Source organism: Hylaeus anthracinus, unplaced genomic scaffold (assembly GCF_026225885.1).
Source record: "Hylaeus anthracinus isolate JK02 unplaced genomic scaffold, UHH_iyHylAnth1.0_haploid 11981, whole genome shotgun sequence".
Classification (NCBI taxonomy): domain Eukaryota; kingdom Metazoa; phylum Arthropoda; class Insecta; order Hymenoptera; family Colletidae; genus Hylaeus; species Hylaeus anthracinus.
The window spans coordinates 7516647-7535294 of record NW_026534329.1 but is presented as its reverse complement, the minus strand read 5'-3'; the positions used below and the strand labels follow the sequence as shown (position 1 = coordinate 7535294).

General features: G+C 37.7%; 1 protein-coding gene across 1 annotated transcript in view; it reads left to right on the top strand.

The window, feature by feature from the left end:
* LOC128885583 (uncharacterized) overlaps positions 1-14605 on the top strand; it is a 128899-nt gene extending 114294 nt beyond the window's left edge. Inside the window, exons 5-6 of the mRNA XM_054139681.1 lie at positions 13178-13239; positions 13327-14605. Coding sequence (XP_053995656.1) covers positions 13178-13239; positions 13327-13369 — 105 coding nt within the window. The 3' untranslated portion in view covers positions 13370-14605. The remainder of the gene's footprint in view (positions 1-13177; positions 13240-13326) is intronic.
* The last annotated feature ends 4043 nt before the right edge of the window (positions 14606-18648 follow it).

The window sequence follows — 18648 nt, the reverse complement described above, 5'->3', positions numbered from 1 at the left end:
ACAGCGACCTGGTTAATTTTTCTAATTATTTTTACCGGTGATTTGACGATTAGAAGCACGGTAGTTACCATAGAAAATAACGTGTTTCGAGTAATATTATTTCGAGTTGAACCATTGGCACAGTTATAGGAATCACATGTCTGATCGAACCGTAGAGTAATTTGAATCTTTTTGATTTTTTAAGACAATTACTCGAACTTTCGCGCTGCGAGCGTGATCAGTACGCGTATATAGTATCGCTCTCTGGCTAAGACAAGAGGAAAAGAACGATAGCGATTACAGTTACAGACGGATTACGATTACGAATTATAAATGTGCGTGTAGCGTTTATTTTATAAAAAATATATCAGTATCGTTCAACCGAACGAGTTAAGGAATTTATTAAGTACCGCGGAGCTTACAATTTAAACTGCTACTTTATCAAATCCGTTTCTTTATCAAATTCGCCTCCTTTAAATTTTAAGTGCTTAACATTGTATAATAATCCCTCCAAAAATGTAGGTTAGATGTACGTAAGGCCTTAGTAAGATGTGAACAAAGAAATTTGAAAGAAATCATATTTATTACTTATAATTTTAATAAATAAACCAATTAGATGTGAATTTTTCAAGTAATTATGAAAGTATCGAATAAAAGTAAGTAATCGTATTCAAATAATCCAAAAGTATTATTAGAAAAGTACTACTTTCCTGTGAAATATAGCAAAGTTGATGTAACATCACAACAGAAATTCAAAATTTAAATATAGTTTTCATTCTATAGTTTTTCAAGCAAAGTGATATACAGTGGTATAACCATGCAATAAACTGAAATAAGGACCTTAGTATCCATTGGAATCTGGCGTGGTACTTAAAGATTAATTTAGTAGAATAATTACGATAACTGACGATTATTTTGACGAGAATTTTGTTTTTAACCTAAGCTTACTCGGCGGTACTAATTGTTCAACGTTCCCTTTTCGGTTTTGCCACAAATTATGGAGATACTACGGTGCTGTATTAACCAGAGTTTTCGTAAGAAGATAGGTTTGTCTGATTTACTTAATTTTACAATTAAGCCTCTATTAAAGCTCGCTCGGCACCCCTGTCGTATCCCCGAACCCATTACTTTTTCCACGCTGTTCCACCCTGCAGGGCACCGTAATATTAATGTCGTAAAGTTAGCGGCCCAGTTCTGTCCGAAGGCTCGTTTCAATGTTATTTTCTCGCGTCATTAATAGCACTCGCATCTACCAAGCGTGTTAATTAAAACATTCACGTGAAATTAACAATTTATCCTGGCTGTCGGAACCGTAGCCTACTTTTCGGCTTACCAATTGATCCATTCTTTTTGGAAACATCTCTTTCGTGCCACGGAACGGTGCGATATACAAGGAGATATTCTACTTTGGCCCGTTAACAACAGGCACGTTTCCATGGATATTTTTCTCTAACATTGTTGAAAACCTTTTTAAAATTTCCAATTTCGTTTGTACAAGAAGTATTAACTTATTCAAGGAATACGATCGAAGAGCTGTGAAAAAAGACGCACGTGCTTTTACTGTTTTTAAATTGTTATTAGGGCTCGGTGTATTCGAATAGTGGAATATCCGGATATCCGGGTAATGACGTCACGAAGTATCCGAATTTGTTCCCAGAAATTTCGAATATCCCAATATTGATTCAATTTACACGGTTAGATCTTTAAATAAACAACTTATTTTAAAATATGACCGTTTTTAAAAGAAAAACACTTGAAAGAATGAAGTAATTTTTTTTAAATTCAATAGCTGATTTTTTTAAATTGAGTAGCTTAAATGAGCTTGAGTAGCGCGTCGTAAGCAACGGCACGAAAAACATTGTATTTCGCCGTAAAAACGGTCTCTGGTCGGCGCACGATAATATTTGATAAAAATGGATTTTGATTTCGGGATAACTACTGCAGGAATTGCGAAAATATTATAAACATCATTAGTCCGGCATAAATTGCTACAAAAATTACCGCCGTTGATGGCATCTCGCTCACACTTCATACTTTTTCTCATGTTCCAAAAGTCAAAGAAATTTTGTAACTTGGTCAGGGAAAATCAGGAAATTTTTTGAACTGATTTTAGTGCTACCAGAACTTTACTAATATAAATTCCTAATCGATCGTTCAGCGTTATTTTACAATTACTTACTCAAGAGCCTGAAAATCATGGGACATGTAAGATCCATCCAACCGTAAAGTGTTAATACAACATCTACTCGGTATGTTGCGGAGATTGACCAGTCGATCGCGATCAATAATCACAGCATCCCCGCCGGTACGTCTTTGTCGCGTCGCAAACGAAACGTGTCTCATCGCGTTCCCATTCAAAAGCAACGTTATCGCGCGAATGGGGCGAGTGTGACAACATTGCGCGGCAAAGAAACTCTCCTGCGATGCGAAACGCGAGACACGAGACACGAAATCCGTGGAACGCGACAAATGTGACAGCGACTCGGTCTCGCGAGCAAATAACAGCCGTGTTCCGCGAGGAAAGTCTCGGCTAGCCCAGTTTTATCAGAGGCCTCGGTAGCAGCGTTACTTTTCCGCCCTTTCGAGAGCGACGGGCTGGCTCGAAACGGGTCGGCTGTTTACGAGCCAACTACGCTCTCACGGCACATCGCTCTGTACACGAATACATATTGCCTGCTGGCGGTAGCGGTGCAATTAACATCACTCCGGCTTCAAACCCTCAGCCCCGATGAGTGACGAAGGACGAAAACGAGTCGGTGGAAGGAGTGAGACCGTGGTCCAAGGGAGGGAATAGAGCTGAAGCGAGATAGGAGAGTAATAGTTTTCCCAGGAGAGAGATCTCCCCTTTTCTCTGTGGACTGCTCCTCTTAGTCTCTCCCCGTGACATGTTAACATGTCCGTCTCTCTTTCTCTATGGCCCAGCCTCCCCTCAACCAACCCCTCTCATCTCCGGTCGTCATGGCAACAGCTCTTTCTATTCTGTCCACGAGTCACTCTATCTCGCTCTAGGTATCTCCCTTTCTGGCCAAGTCGCTCTCTTTATTTTCTCTCCCATCCTATGCAGGCTTCGCCCTTGCCGCCATCCGACCGTCCCAATAACATTGACCTTAGCATCGAGATTGCCCCGTGCTCGCGCGTACGCATCCCGTATTCATCGAGTCCGCGATGAATCGAAAAGCGGAAGCCACCGCGGTCAAAAGCGCGCGCCGCACTCGAACCGTCTGGGTCAGGGATGAAGAACCCTTTTGGCAGCACCGAGCACCAACTCGCCTCACGGATTTGTCATGAGGACGAATAATTCGTGCCGGGCCAACTGCGCTGCGATGTGGGACACGTAGCATCCGAGTATTCGTCAAGCTTCGTTCACCGGCTCGTTCCGAATAAAAAATATCACATACATACATCTCATAGTCCTATGTCCGTTCGTTAATTATTATTTATTTAAGATAATCGATAAGAATGAAACGAGACAAATCTCTTTGAGAGATAGGGATAATAAAGAAACATAATGGTGCCTCCCATTTCCGTACTAATAAAGAAACAAAAGGACAAGGGAATTTCCGGATGATGGAACAATTCGTTTTTGTTACGTTAAACTTCATTTGTTTCGATAGAAATGGCGTTACACACTTTACATTATACACTTCCGCCATTATTTTCATTTGCTATTTCAGCTCATGTAAAGTTCATGTGCATGGTGTCTCTGTCGTTTTTATCAAACTTGAAACATTCCATTATATTGTTAGTGTCATATTACTGCGTTGTAGTATTCTTTGTTGTAATATTTGTAGTTGTAAATTTACCGACACCGTGTATACTGGCTAACTGCAGTTTCATCAGATTCGAGCATTCGTTTCAATTATTTCGTATTCATGCTTCCATAGTTTAACATATATAATAGTTTAACACATTCACGCCGGCTGTTTGTATTTCTCGCCATGGGGCGGCGCGATGGTACACGGCATCTGATAGATCACGGTTGCCAACTTGGGGGTTTTGACCCTAGATTTAGGGTGAAAATGCATGAGTTGGAATTTTTTTAGAGGGACTTTTGGGAGACAAATTTTTTAGAAGAATTTTTTTAGTAGGTTTTCGATGACGGCGCCCCTAACTACACACAGACGCACACACCTTTTTGTTCGTTAAGGTAGCCGTTCCTCATTGAAATTTTGGATTAATTCACAATCTAGTTTACGAGATATATGATTAATCAAAATACGAAAATATGTAAAATTCTACGAGAATGGCAAGTTTTGATTAATCATACCTCGTAAACTATTAACTCAAGATGTCATAGGACTATTTCTTGCCAATGGGACGCATGTAAGTATGATTTATTCGTAATTTTTACGAATGAAATATCTTAATTCCATAAATTCTTAACCCATTCGCGTATAAAATTGGTGTATTTTGTCCGAAGCAGAACTCCGACTGATTTCGAGATTATTTGAGTAACGGTATCGGTTTATTGAGATTCCAGAGATTCCTACTTCTGTTATTTTCAACTAAATTTTAAATAAAATATTTTTATTTGTGAGAAATTGTAATAAATAAATAAATAAAATATTTCAGAAGATTCTAAATAAAATTTAGGAGTTTTTAAGTACAGTTTAGGGATGTTTTAAGTTGCGCCAGGGGAAATCGTTCTGTACTGGTTGGTAATACTATGATAGATACGCGAACGCGATGAAGGAGCCTAGCGCGACCCATCGGTGGTACACGCCGGCGTGAAAGTGTTAAACTATACGCGTTCGTTTAATTGCCATTGTTATTTTTACACTGAATTGTTATGGATTAGGATTTGTACAACCGAATACAAGAAAGTACTGTCTGTAAATATAAATATCGCTACGAAACGCTGTTCAGATAATAAAACGTTCGAATATCACGGTATTCGGATAAGCGTCGTTCGGATACTGGAAACTCCGTTGCAGTTCTAGCTTAATAGGCTCTTCTCGTTTATTGAAAATACTAAATAAAAATATCGAGCATAGTCACAATGAAACTACCATCGAGAGACACTATCGGTAGAAGTTCTTTCAGATGCGGAAAGGGTGATGATTATTTTATCGCAAAATTGTCCATACTTCCGTCTTTGGAGATACATCCTGCCGGTGCCGCTGATATTCACCGTACACTTGCACATGTAGACTTTTTTTACATTCCAATTAACATATTGTGCCACTGGAACAGTGTTTCTCAACCTTGTTAGTTTGAACGTCCACTTTAGTACATCCGATTATTAATTCATCCCTTTTAATTTTCAAGAGTGTAAAATTGTATGTTAATCACAAAAATGATGGTTGGGTTGGTTCACGTTAGACATTAGTAAAACAAAATCGTAGAAGGGTATACATGTATGACTGGGAACGTAAACAATGTTTGTTTCGATAACGAAACGAAATAGTCCGATAGCGTGTACGAATTATTTTGCCTGGAATAATTTGTTGAACACGTGAAAAAAGTTTGTTGAATACCTCGCTGGACATTCTGTACCTAGATACCGTGTAGCACACTTTCGTGGTATACGACCCAGGCTTCGTTCAACCTTCCGGACGTACCAGAGCAATATCTACGTCTCAAGTACAAATACGTGGGAAAAAGTCTATGTACTAATATTTCCTATTGTCGGATGTAAACATTACCTTCAAAGCACGACTGAAAATCTACAGGTCTGTTTTTGCTGAACACCGCCAGGCATGAGAATGCACATTTTACCTTCACATACACAAATTCAGTACAGAGAATAATTGACTTTTATCAACTTCAATTTAATATTGACTTCTACTACCACAACGAACGTGTTAAAGTACGAGTTTAAAAGAAATTAATTGTTGCCGAACCTCGTTTCTTTGACAGTTGTATCAACAAACTTAACAAGCTCATCTTTCATTTATTCTTATAGATTTGTATAATAGAGTAAAATTGTGTACCTTATCTAAAAAACAGAAGATAAGTAAACAATTATTTATCTTTTATTCGATACTTTCAACTTTGTGTTTGGATAGCAATTTTATCAATTTTTGGTATGCAAGATTGCGAGTGGATTGAGAACCGCTGGGAACGCGACACGTGCGTCTCCTCCCGGCCGCAAGCGACCCGATCGCTCGATGCTCGTTTCCGTATCGATTTCTGCCGTCTCGCGGTCCATTTTGCGCCGTTTCGCGGCATGAAAATTTTCTCTCTAGCTCACAATTCCCAGACACCCCCACCTAGGGATCTAGGGATACTCGTTTTTAGGCAACCTCTGATTTCTCAAATCAACTATTGCATGCACGATTCCGTCACGAATCAATTCATACGGTAAAGATCAGATCAGATATCAGACATCAGAGATCATTGATCATTGATCCTCGATTACACTAGCCTTCCGTGACGCGTAGAATTTCTTCTCATACATTCTTTTCAAATTATACGGCGAATTTTATTCTTATTATTTTAACAAAATTAAGTGTATTTGCTCGAGTTTGTGGACATTCCTAAGGAATAATAAGGAATGTATGTATTTGGTTATGAAATAGAACACTTCAGAAGCTTGTAAACACTTATGAGGCCACCCTAATGTTATGCCTTAAAAACTAGATGATATTCGGGAATTTTGTTTAAAGAAGAACTATGAATATATATCAATCCAAACTATGTCTATATAATAATAAATATTTAAAGTATATTCTCAAATTTTTTCAAGTAAAAATGTTTGTTATATTTCAAATTGTCATAAATCAACCAGAGTGCCTTAAACTACATAGTAATAATTAGTACACGATTTCTCCTAAACAGAATTTTTATTTTCGTTTTATAATAGGTGCTACTGTCTAATAATTTTGAATTATAAAGAAATAGCTTTAATTTTTAAACGAGTCATCCAACCGTCTGGTTAAATGTTGAATGTATTGCTTTTATAACCAAAAGGTACGTTCTGCATCTTTCAAGATGTTACATGAAGAAGAAAAGATGTGCATTACAATTTTAATAATTCCTAAGGTATTGTCGGGAACTCTTTGTACCTCAACGAGAAGTAAAAGAGTTTATCAGAGGAGATAATGGTCAAACGAGCACAGCACAAGCTCCCGATTTTCCGCGTTATGCATTTGTGCGGATGATAAACGAGGAGCCTCGGGAAAGAAATTCCAAATCCATTCTTTCGCGAGCTTCTATTATACTTGCAAGAGATTACCATCGGATTTCGATAGGAATGAAATAACAATCGTCATAGCGAGGAAATACATAAGAAGCGATCGTTGAAAAGAATGCATCTGCTGGCTTGAAGATCGTTCGTAATCGGGAATAATTTATCACTTTTCTGGAGAATTATTTCTCATTGTCGTGATTCTGTCGCTGTCTCCCACGCTTGTTCTCGCTCCACGATGAACCAGCGTTCGACGACCCCTGCCGACAGTTCGAACACTCTTCGATCAGATTAAATTCTTTACGGGTCGCGGAAACGCTAGCAATTTATCGATTAACGAACACCTTTAGCGAAACACCCTTCTTGGAAATTATACTCCCAACGCTCTCCGAAAGAATCCACGGCGACACACGAGACCGAAAGGGCAGAGAAGACGTAAACACAAAGAAGCAAAGTGGTAAAAAGGGCAACAATATGGTGGGCAAAAATTCGAGTTAGATTAAATGTTACATCAAGATTTTCTTAAATCTTTCTACGGAAGATGAAGAAACAATATGGAACTTGGCGTATCGCCGGCTGATTCTTCCTGATTCCTCCATCTTAATTATTTCTACTGTTGACATGTGGCAAACGTGGATACTGTTTCACGCAGTATGTAAAGAGACGGAAAACGCATGGCCCATTTTCTGAGCTATGTGAACCTGGCACCCCACTTTTAAAAAATTGGCTTTTTTTTACAGGAAATGATAGTATTTAGCTTGTAGTTGATTGTAGTAACAAGAGTTTCGTTTATAGTTCCATCATTTAATAAATAAAAGAAAATTGAAACAACGATCCGAACCTGACTCTGCTTGACCCGATTCGGAATCGTTTGTAGTTGATTGTAGTGATTTTCCTTTCGTTTGTAGTTGAATGGTTTAAAAGTTACAAGTAATTGTTTATAAACCTAAGAGGCAACTTCGTCAATTTTCAAGATTTTTAAAATATTATTTTCCACGTGATTCAAAATCGTTTGTAGTTAATTGTAGTGATTTTTCTTTCGTTTGTAGTTGAATGGTTTAAAAGTTACAAGTAATTGTTTATAAACCTAAGGGGCAACTTCGTCAATTTTCAAATCGTTTGTAGTTGATTGTAGTGATTTCTGTTTCGTTTCTAATTGAATAGTTTAAATGTTATAAGCAATTGGTGAAGTCAGCCAATGCGTATAAAAAATTGCTTGTAACTTTTAAACCATTCAACTAGAAACGAAAGGAAAATCACTACAATCAACTACAAACGGTTCTGAATCACATGGAATAAACAGATTTGAAATATCTCAATGTCAGGTGTGGGTAATTGTTTGAATTTCTTTTTATTTATTAAATGCTGGAACTACAAAGTAAACTATTGTTACTACAATCAACTACAAACGAAATACTATCACTCTCCGTAAAAAACGTTAATTTTGAAAGCCGGGTACCAGATTCACATAGCTCGTTTTCTGACATGGAATTTGTAACTCTGCCCCAACAACCACTTCAAAGACCCCCACGAAACAAAATAGTTCCCTACAGTAAAGTCAGTATCGTTCAAAACGCGCATCCGTGAAGTACATACAATGTTTTTCACGTGTCATCCACTGCTATCAATGGTGTGTTTCAATAAGTAATATCAACAACATAAAAAACTAATAAATGTTACATTAACCCACTAATCAACATCTACTTACACCAGAAGACAGTCACGCGTGTGTTACGTTCCCGTTCTACATTTCCTTATTTGGAGTCGGATGTGCGCACCCGGTATTCTTCGCGTAGGCATAGGAATTCGAGACCAATGCGAAGCTAGGGCGTAGTCCCTCGGAAATCTCGGAATCGTGCAATTTACTTCCCCGCCTCCCCTTGGCCTATGATTTTTAGGTATAAAAAGGGTGACGACGAAGGCATATCGGGTCTAGTCAAAGTCTAGAAAGGGTTCCGTACACGTCTGTGCGCGCTCTTATGATATTTCTACACGAGGAAACTTAGTGAGATCGGGTTCAAGTCCCCTTCGAGCAAATTTTAACCATACAGTACGTAGTCTACTGTTAGGCATTTATTTGATCGTTGTAGTCGTCCCCCGTTTGCTCGCGTTCGTGAAAACCGAGAAGGATTAGATTCTAGCTTCGCGGAATCGAAACTATATTTTTAAACTCAGTTCATATTTGTAACATTAGCTTACCATTAGTACACCGTGACAATTACTCTTATAACAATTGTATGTCCCGGTGCATATCAGAATATATATATAATATCATTTTTAATTAGTGTTGATCAATTATAATACCAAGTCCAGTACCCACTAAGGTGTACCTTTGCCGCTCGAGGTACATAAAATACTGTTACGAGGCCTAATACTAACATTTCCTGCGGCTCCCCACGTTAGCCATACGTGGGTTCGTCCTCGACAACCAACCTCCTGGAGCTCCCTACGTTAGCCATACGTAGGTTCGTCTCCGCGTCTACTTCCTCAAGGCACCCAGTGTTACCTAACAACACTGGTCAAGCCATTAAAAAAAACCATATTCCAATAGAAAGCTGCGGCTACGCAGCCGTCCCCTCCGGCTCGTAACACGTGTATCAAACGAGTGAAAACGAATTCATCATCGTCTGCGCATCGATCGCCAAAAATCGGGGATGATATCGTGCCAACCGAAATCACAATTGCCCCATTCACTGACGAAGGTTTTTGCTTTCTTGGCGGTTCCTGCAGGCAGAGGTATTAAGTAAACTGAAGCTAAAATGACGGTTAATAGATTCAGGAACACTTCTGCGGCTCTCTCTATTCGGGTACGCAAAGCGAGAGCAAAAGTAAACAGAAGCATTCCGACGATGGCGACGATGAAACGGTGGTCGACCTTAAACGATCAGACACACTTTGGCTAATCGGATTACGGGTCCACCCTCCCGCGTATCCTTTTTCGTATTCTTCTTCACATTGGACGAAAAAGGACTGCGCGACAGTTTCTGACAATTGTTTCGCACGCTTGCACTCTTTCGCAACGGAATAACGAGAAACTTTGCTTGATCCGCGTTGGTCTAAGAAAAAAGAAATGTCGAAAAGTTTCCGGTTATCCGAGGAGAGATTGGACTAGTGCCTAGCAACGGTCAGATTTCGATCGTGTGTCGCCTAAGATTCTTTTGAAGATGACGAGATCGTCGTTCCTGAGAGAAGAAGGATAATGTTTCGCTAAACGACTTGTAAAGAATGCATGCATACACTTGGAGCATGAAGTTTATTATATCTTTCAAAGAGAAATTTTCTTAATTATTCATACATACAGGAATCAATTGATACTTCAACCATACGGACTTTAGTTTATCTTAACCCTTTGCAGTTAAGGGTAGGAAATTATCTCTTGATTATTTATACATCAATAAATTAAATCAAACTTCAACTAAAGCATAAATGACTAGATCGACAAAGGCAAATATTCGCGTAAGAAAATATCACCAGTAACATACTTTACAAGACGTCACAAATAATGCCTTTATTTTTAACGTGTTTCCGATTGTAGACAGTATGCAATACGGGAATAATTAGATCGAAGAAGGTGTAATAAAGCTCACAGATATTTATAGTGCGTATATTATATGCGCTATATTTACATAATACTAATGAGAAATTTAGCCAAGTGTCTGATCGCTGGAGCATGTCCAATTACACAACCACCACCCTACCGTTTTCCATTTTGTCTCGACCTGACTTCTCCGCATCTCTAACTTCTTCATTTGATCCAGTATCATCCCCAGAGCTTGCAAACATCCTTTGCTTCTTATTCCTAAAACACCTAATGCTTCTTCCTTATACTCCCTTCGTTCGTTCAATCTCTCCAACTCCCATCCCCTCCAAAGTTCCGGAGAACCTCCGTAGCTTGCAAGTACAAAGATTTATTAGTTCCACCGATGTTGTGCCGGTTTTCCAATCTTGTTTTCGCAATGACCGTTGGTAGTTGTTCCTCAACAGTGACTCCCAAAGCTTCTAAAAGGAGGATTCCTACTTGGAGGAGGATTCCTGCGCCCGAGATTTATAAGCAAAGCTTCTTTGCGATTCTTGTTTCAATCAAGAGAGAAGACATCTTGGACGGTATAAAAATATTCATAGCTGTATTCAACAATTTTTGTTGGAAAACAATTGACTTAAGGTAGTTGCTTCGAGATAGTCACGTTCAGACCTAACCCAGATCAAAAGTATAATTGGAAATTTTGATAAAAGTACAATCTTGCTGCTCTCATACACGTCCATAATAAATCAATATGTATATCTACATTTTCTTTGCAATATTAACGGAAAAAGAAGCGACACTCGCTACATTTCTAAGCTTTTTTGTGTTCCACTTGACTTAGTCACATGTTTTACAAAATATCATACAAGGAAAAATGTTTAGTTCGTTATTGAAAAATATTGAAGTAAGAATATAGTGAATTATTGGACGATATTGAAAAATCATTCATTTTTATAGTTTCTCTTGATAATAAATATTTAACAATTATGTTTAATTACTACCAAATTATAACTAATTTAAAAATATTTGACGTAAAGAAATACTTGTAATAATAATGGCTCCAACGTCGCCATTTTATTTAAAAAAAATAGATAAAAATTATTTTTGTATTGCTCAATAGATGTATGATAAACGCTAGTAATCTTCCATTAAGTCAATTGTTTTACAAAAAAATGCTTGAATATTGGTATGATTTTCACGATTAAAAAGTAACTTCCCCTTTTAATTCATAGTTAGATTAATTTTAGTAATTTTCATTTGTAAGAATATTTGACCATCGAAAGAATTTTCTTAGCATTCTTTTTCGGACATAAAATAATGTTGGAAGGAACATTTCATGAAAATTTCTTACGAAGACATCGACCGGATTGTTCGCCAACAATGTCTCGGACATTTCAGATCATTTCTGTGAAATAATTCTTTTCGTAGAGCGTCACGTTCCGTAATATACACGTTGTAGCAATTTCCTCGTCGAACGTTTCCCCTGAACCGACTGTCAACTGCAATGTCAACGCGAATTACTCGCGACTCAACGAATCGAGGAGCCGTGTTCTCGCTTCAACAAAGTTCTTTCCGCTGGTCACTGCGTGCTTCATCAATTTTAATTAAATTGGCCTTACGTATACCGTCATCTCCAGTCATTCGCCTAGCTCACGGGTACTTTCGCCAACCCTTCATTCGTGTAATCGTATGCACACCCATTCTTCTGCCGCATAGCCAAAAACGTCGTTGCGTACAATCAAAGACGAACTTGAACATTCTTGGTTTCATTACATTCAGTTGTTTCATTCGTTGAACATTTAGTTGTTTCATTTAAATGGAAATGGTTGAATACCTCATAAAGGAATTATGTTATTAAAAAAAAATATTTTTATAAAAGTTATTCGGTTCGAAGAGGCAAAGTATGCGATGAAAATAATTTTGTTGCAAGTAAAGTGGTGGAAGAGATTTAAAAAGGTTACTTAAAAAAACAAAGATTAAGGCAAGATTAATGTTTGAAAATTTTGACGATATTTCTATATGGATTGTAATATTAAATTAATTCTCAAATTAAAATTAAGATATACGAAAATTGTATGCGTGTTTAAAATTTCTTAAATATAAATATTGGCTATGTTCGTCCTCGAAAATGTTCGTCGTCCGTGCGGAAATCGAGCAAATTTGCAGACGAGAACTGCGGTCGAATCCCTAATCGAGTGGAAACAGATAATGCCCAAGCAGGAAAGTCACCCTATTAACCCATTAAATACACCGATGTCCTATTTACCGACTCTTTTATTTTCATTCGTCGCACCACCAGGGGTGGATCTACCCAGTAAGCGAATATCTATAGCGTCGAATTTCGCGAAGAGCAAACGGTTGGTAAAAATCGATAAGCATCCCGACTTTACTTAACGTAATAAAAATATTCAACGGATTCAGTGTATTTATCTATACGTATACGAATTAAATGTTTGTTCTTAAAAAATAAATTACATAATTTCTTTGCATCGTTACTTCAATAAAATGCAATTGAATTTAAAGATGTACTTTTTCGGGTTTTTCAGATACAACCCCCGCAATTCGACTTCGCCCGAAGCTTCGTGAAAAATAATGAAAAGCTGACAAGGTTAGTAACGATTTCTTTAATTTATCAGTTTCTATTTTATTTTAAACTTACACTAATGGATTTACTTTTCGCGTTTTCTTGCGATAGAAGCTGCATTTTGTTTTTACAATTCTACTCATATATCGTTTAAGGTCTACGTCGATCACTAGCGGATAGGGCATTTTATTTTCAACATCAAAAAAGTTTATACGTTAACAGGTTTCTATTTGAACTAATAATAAACAAAGTGACCGAGTCTTGCACATATGTATTTCTTTTTTTTTTAACACGTTTACATTTTTGACATACCTTCACACATCTGTTCGACACATTTTATTGGGGCCCGCTGCTCCCCCCTCCCCTTAACTCGAGTACCGCGGGATTGCTAAGCCCGTACTGTAACTATGTACGATCAAACATAGCTACAGACCCTGAGGACAAATTCGAAGTATCTTTGCTGCATTGCTTCTTTTTTATGTGCACTTTCTAAGAATGTTTGTAACATATTTCTATCTATAGTAAAGACTGGATAAGTGCAAGATAGGATTGACTGGATAAATGGAAGATGACTATCCTCATCGCTGAAGGGTTTCCCCTTAACTCTTTCCTCTTTCTTTTCACTCTCTGTCCTTTTCTACATTCGACTCTAGCCAAATGTAAACACAGAATAGGAACCTCGACTGGCTAACTGCAATGTTTGAGTCCCGATTGTCTTGTACTTGTCCAGTCTTTACTCATTTATGGTATTACCAAAGTAATTGGGATGTGTACTTGCTTCTGCGCGTGGATAAAACCCAGCGTAAATGGTTGGCAATAAATAACGATAATAAACGATTTCTCTAACTCTCCCTCTGAAATTCGGAATGGGTTAAAACGACCGTGCTTCGTAAACCCGGTGTTAAATTATCCCTCAAGAATTATTTTCGGGTTTGATATCTCCCATTGAAGATCGGACTACTCGTCGTTTTCATTTCGAAGGTAAAGAAATTAATTAAACGAGCACCGGTTAACGAAGCCAGCGAACGATCTTCAGAATCGACTGCACCGCGCGTAACACAGGGGTCATCGAGATCCCTCCGGAAACGGCAGATATGGGGTCAAGAGTGTCGCCGCGGTCGACACGTCTGGTCGCCTAGAATTTACATACGGTAACGGCTGATTCGTTTTAGTAGAACGAGCGACTTATGCTATCGAGTAACGTCTCGCCATCACGAGAAGTGCACTCAGAAAACTCCAATCTCGCGGAAAGACAATACCCCTGTCCATTCTTTCACCCTCATCGTCAGGCTTCTATGAATATTTACAGCAAGCAGTGACTCTTCGAACTCCCATAAGGATAAAGACAAAATGAAATATTTGTGGAGGCCGTCAAAAAATTCAAACACTTAAATTCATTCGGCATGAGACACATAAATGTATCTCTAAGCGAGAAAGCATGGGGATTTGAAACAGTTTCTGATTATTTCAGAATCTTGTTGGTATTTAAATGAAGTTAATATAGAATAATTAATTATTAGAAGAATTTAGTTATATTGCATTTATTATGTAGTAGAAGAAATTGTAAAGGAAAAATCATTTTTTTGATCAGCAGTTTTAATATGTATAAAAACATGTAAAGTTGTAATATGTGCTCAAAGATGGTACTCTCATATATTAAAGTTACAAAAATTCTTTATGTAAGAATCAGTATCGACACGCAATTTGGCAGGCTCGTTTGAAATTGCGAAAATGTACTTGTTGATTCAGACTAATATGTACAGAATCACCACAAAGTTGAAATACCTATTTTAAATATTCATTAACTTCAAGTTTCTTTAATTAAGGAAGCTTCTTTTTCGTAGACATGTTGTACGGGAGACTGGGGTCAGAAACATGGGTCAATAAAAACAAGTAAAATAATTTAAAAATGGCTAGTGTTATGGACAGATCATCAAGGGAAAAGGTATCAATTTTCATGTGTAAACATTTCGTTTGTTACTTATCACCGATTTGGTTTCTAACTGTTCTCATTTCGTTCGTTAATCCAAAACTGTTGTGCTTTTCTCTGTCTAATTTCCACTACCATATAATTATCAATGTCCTACTTGATTTTAGAATGTTAAATATCTATCTGCAACATTTAGTTTGTTTCTGCGTAATTAAATATTTGCAACGACGGGGTTGGGCCAGTTAAAACAACTGTTTTAGTTAGGAGTTATGTGAAATGTTTGTCGAGATTCTTCTAAAAAACTTCGAACTATTTCAATAATATTTATAAAGTCAAATCAATTGATGTGTACATGGATGTTTTGAATTGCGCGCGTCAGAAAAGAATGGCGATGGAAAACAAAAGCCGATTCTGTAAAAGCTCCGGTTCGGTATGCGAAGCGATCGATACCGAATCGGCACGTAATAAAGGCGTTCACGATTTTAACCGAGTTCTGTTTTTCCTGGAATATCCGATCGATCTTTTCAACAGCTAAAAAATATAACGTAGCAGGATATTTTATTAAAAACGTTTCAATTCCAATTAATCCCAGTCTTCCTCGTGCAAATGGTAGGAATGAATTTTAGAAACACTGATTTTGGGCCCTTTCACTTCAATTTGGGGCCCTAGACAAGTATAGTGTTTGCTTATAGGATAATACAAGTATGACATTGCGTGCAAGCCGAGAGCCAGATAACACGCGAGCGCTACACACGGATTTAACCAGAGGGATGGGCGTTTCGGTCGCACGAATCGCAAGATGAACAAATATTTGCTTAATTTGTCGTTTCGCGTGGCTTTCGAATATTTGTTGACAACGCGCGCGTTCGAATATGTACACCAGGCTTGTCAAACACGCGGCCCGCCATAGGTTGCGGCCCGATGAGACTTTTTAAAAATTTGGTGAAAGGTATATCGATTAATTATTTTAAATTAAATTTTATTTTTATTTGTATGCAGTTTAGTTTACTGTAGTATGCAGTTTAGTTTACTGCAGTATGCAGTTTAAATTTTGCATTTCAATAAGTTTTAGTTTAGTGATTGTAAAAGAGAGAAAATATAAGGTTAAATTAAATCGAGCGTACATAAGTCTCATTTACGTGCATTTGCGATTGAGCAAACACTTTGCGGGGACGATGGTACGGAAAAGTGCGAAGGTACCTTTTCATTTGATGCTTGACACGCGTTTCGAGCGATTGCGTGGTCACACGTGACACCAGCGTGAACCAGGAAAAAGTTAGCATTTTTCGACTTTAAGTGTCAAAGCTTGATATTAATTGAATAAATATGGGTTATTAATTAATTAACCTTTTACGATTTATATAAAACAAAATTGTAAAATAGATTCTGGAAATGAGTTAGAAAGTTCTGAAAATGTAAATGAGTTTAGTGTACGCGTGCAGGGTCTCTAAAACGGACATTTTTGCTCGTATTTGTTTTATGTATTTCGTGTACTTTTCTTTATATAATATTATGCTAATCATAATTATTAAAGGAAAGTCACAGAAGTTTAATCCAGTAAATTACCGTTATAATATCGCAAGTAAAAAAGAAAGAAAACGACAGTTTTCGATACGCAATCGACTAGTGCATACAATAATCGAATATTGAATTATTATTCGTACAACATTCGAATAGTCAATTATTCGAACATCATTCGAACGATCTCCAGGTAATCAAGTATTCGTATTACAATATTCATCGATTAATCGAATCACTAAATAATCAGATACAGAAAAATGGGACAAATACCCACATCCGAAGCACAATGAGAAATTTTGATCATTACGCGAGCGAACACCGCCGAAGGACTCGACCTCGGCGATAAAACTGTGGTAAAACAGCTGGTAATTGTAACAATTAGCGTCATTGTACGTTCCGCGAGAACGCCTATTATAGCGTTAGTCTCGTCGAGTCATCGGCTGCTGAAACTTTTCGCGTCAAGTTTCAGCAGCCGTGGACGAGTCCAATTGTCGAAAGGTATTCGCAAGGAAGTTCCCTTAAGGTGATGCTTAAATCGTCAACTCTTTTCTCCTCCGTCGCCTACTCCACCTCCTGCGCGTTCTTCCGGCCTCCATCACCCATCCACCTGTGCCGTTTCAATTTTCCGTCGTAATTTCGGGGCTAGCTTTTAAAAAGTTCCGTGTAAAATCTCATTTCTTCCGCGGGAAGCAATATTTGCATGCGCCGACAAGCTAATATCGCTGTTTACCTGGGAAACACAATAATCGTCCGGCGTGTACGAGCAAACTTCGAGCGGAAAAAGATAAATTCTTGCGTGAGTCGAGCTTTTAATATCGATACAAAAGGAAGATCCAAGCGGTCGCATTTAAAATTTTGACGAATCGACCGACAAAGTCATCGTCGAGGGTGTACAGGGAGGGTGGCTTTAATATTTCACGCAGCCGCGAAATCGCCTCTCCAATTTTTCGCCGCTACGGTATTTTTTTTTTCACGCCCATTGCCGCTGCCCCGCCTTTACACTCTCGTCTACTTTTTTCCTTCGATTTTTTATCTACCTTTCTTTTTATACCATAACGGGAGCTTTGAAAACGTATTCCAACACGTTTTGAAACGCGGAATCGCAATCACGATTGGGAATCTTCGGAAAAATTTAAATTAACGTCGGTTAATCTGCCCGGGTGTTCATGCAATTCGTGTCAAATGTAAATACACAAAGATCTATAATAATGTGTACAAATGAAAAATGTATGACATGACAATTGTTCAGAACTGCATGCCATAATATTTAGAATATTTTGGGTAAAAATGTGAATTCGAATAAATACTCTTGAGTTTAACTTATAGGGTCACTCGAAATCTCTCTCAAACATAAATTGTATCATACTTGAATTACGGGGAATTGATATATTTCCACTTACGATGAATCAGTAGTATAAAAAAAAAAAAGTAGAAAATTCACACGGTCGTATAATAAAAATACAACTAACTACACTGCCCACGCAAACATGAACTTCAGTCGGAGTCTTAAGATACTGGGAACACTTGTCAAAACATCGCAATGGTAGAGTAAACAAACATTTATCGAAGCAAAATAAGCTATAAATAATGTACAAATGCCTGGGATCCTTCGAGATTTCGAAAGCCCTGTCCTCGTTTTAAATCTCGTTTTTCGAGTAATCTTTGGGCTTTCTAAACCAGAACACTCCATCGAGGAATCGCGTCCCTTTTGCAACAATAAAGTGGCTTATTTTAAATAGTAATTGATCTAGTTATTTTTATTTTTAACCGACTTCGAAAAGGAGGACGTTATTCAATTCGACATGTATTTTCTTTTTTTTTAATTTTTCATGCAGCTCTTTTGTTACAAGAAATTATCGTTACCACCAAACTATCGATAGCTCTCCACCACTACTGTCATGCCTTTAGTCAAACTATTAGGTTGTTGCGTATTGTTTGATATTTGGGTTATTCGGTAGTCGCAATGAAAACTCGTGGAATAA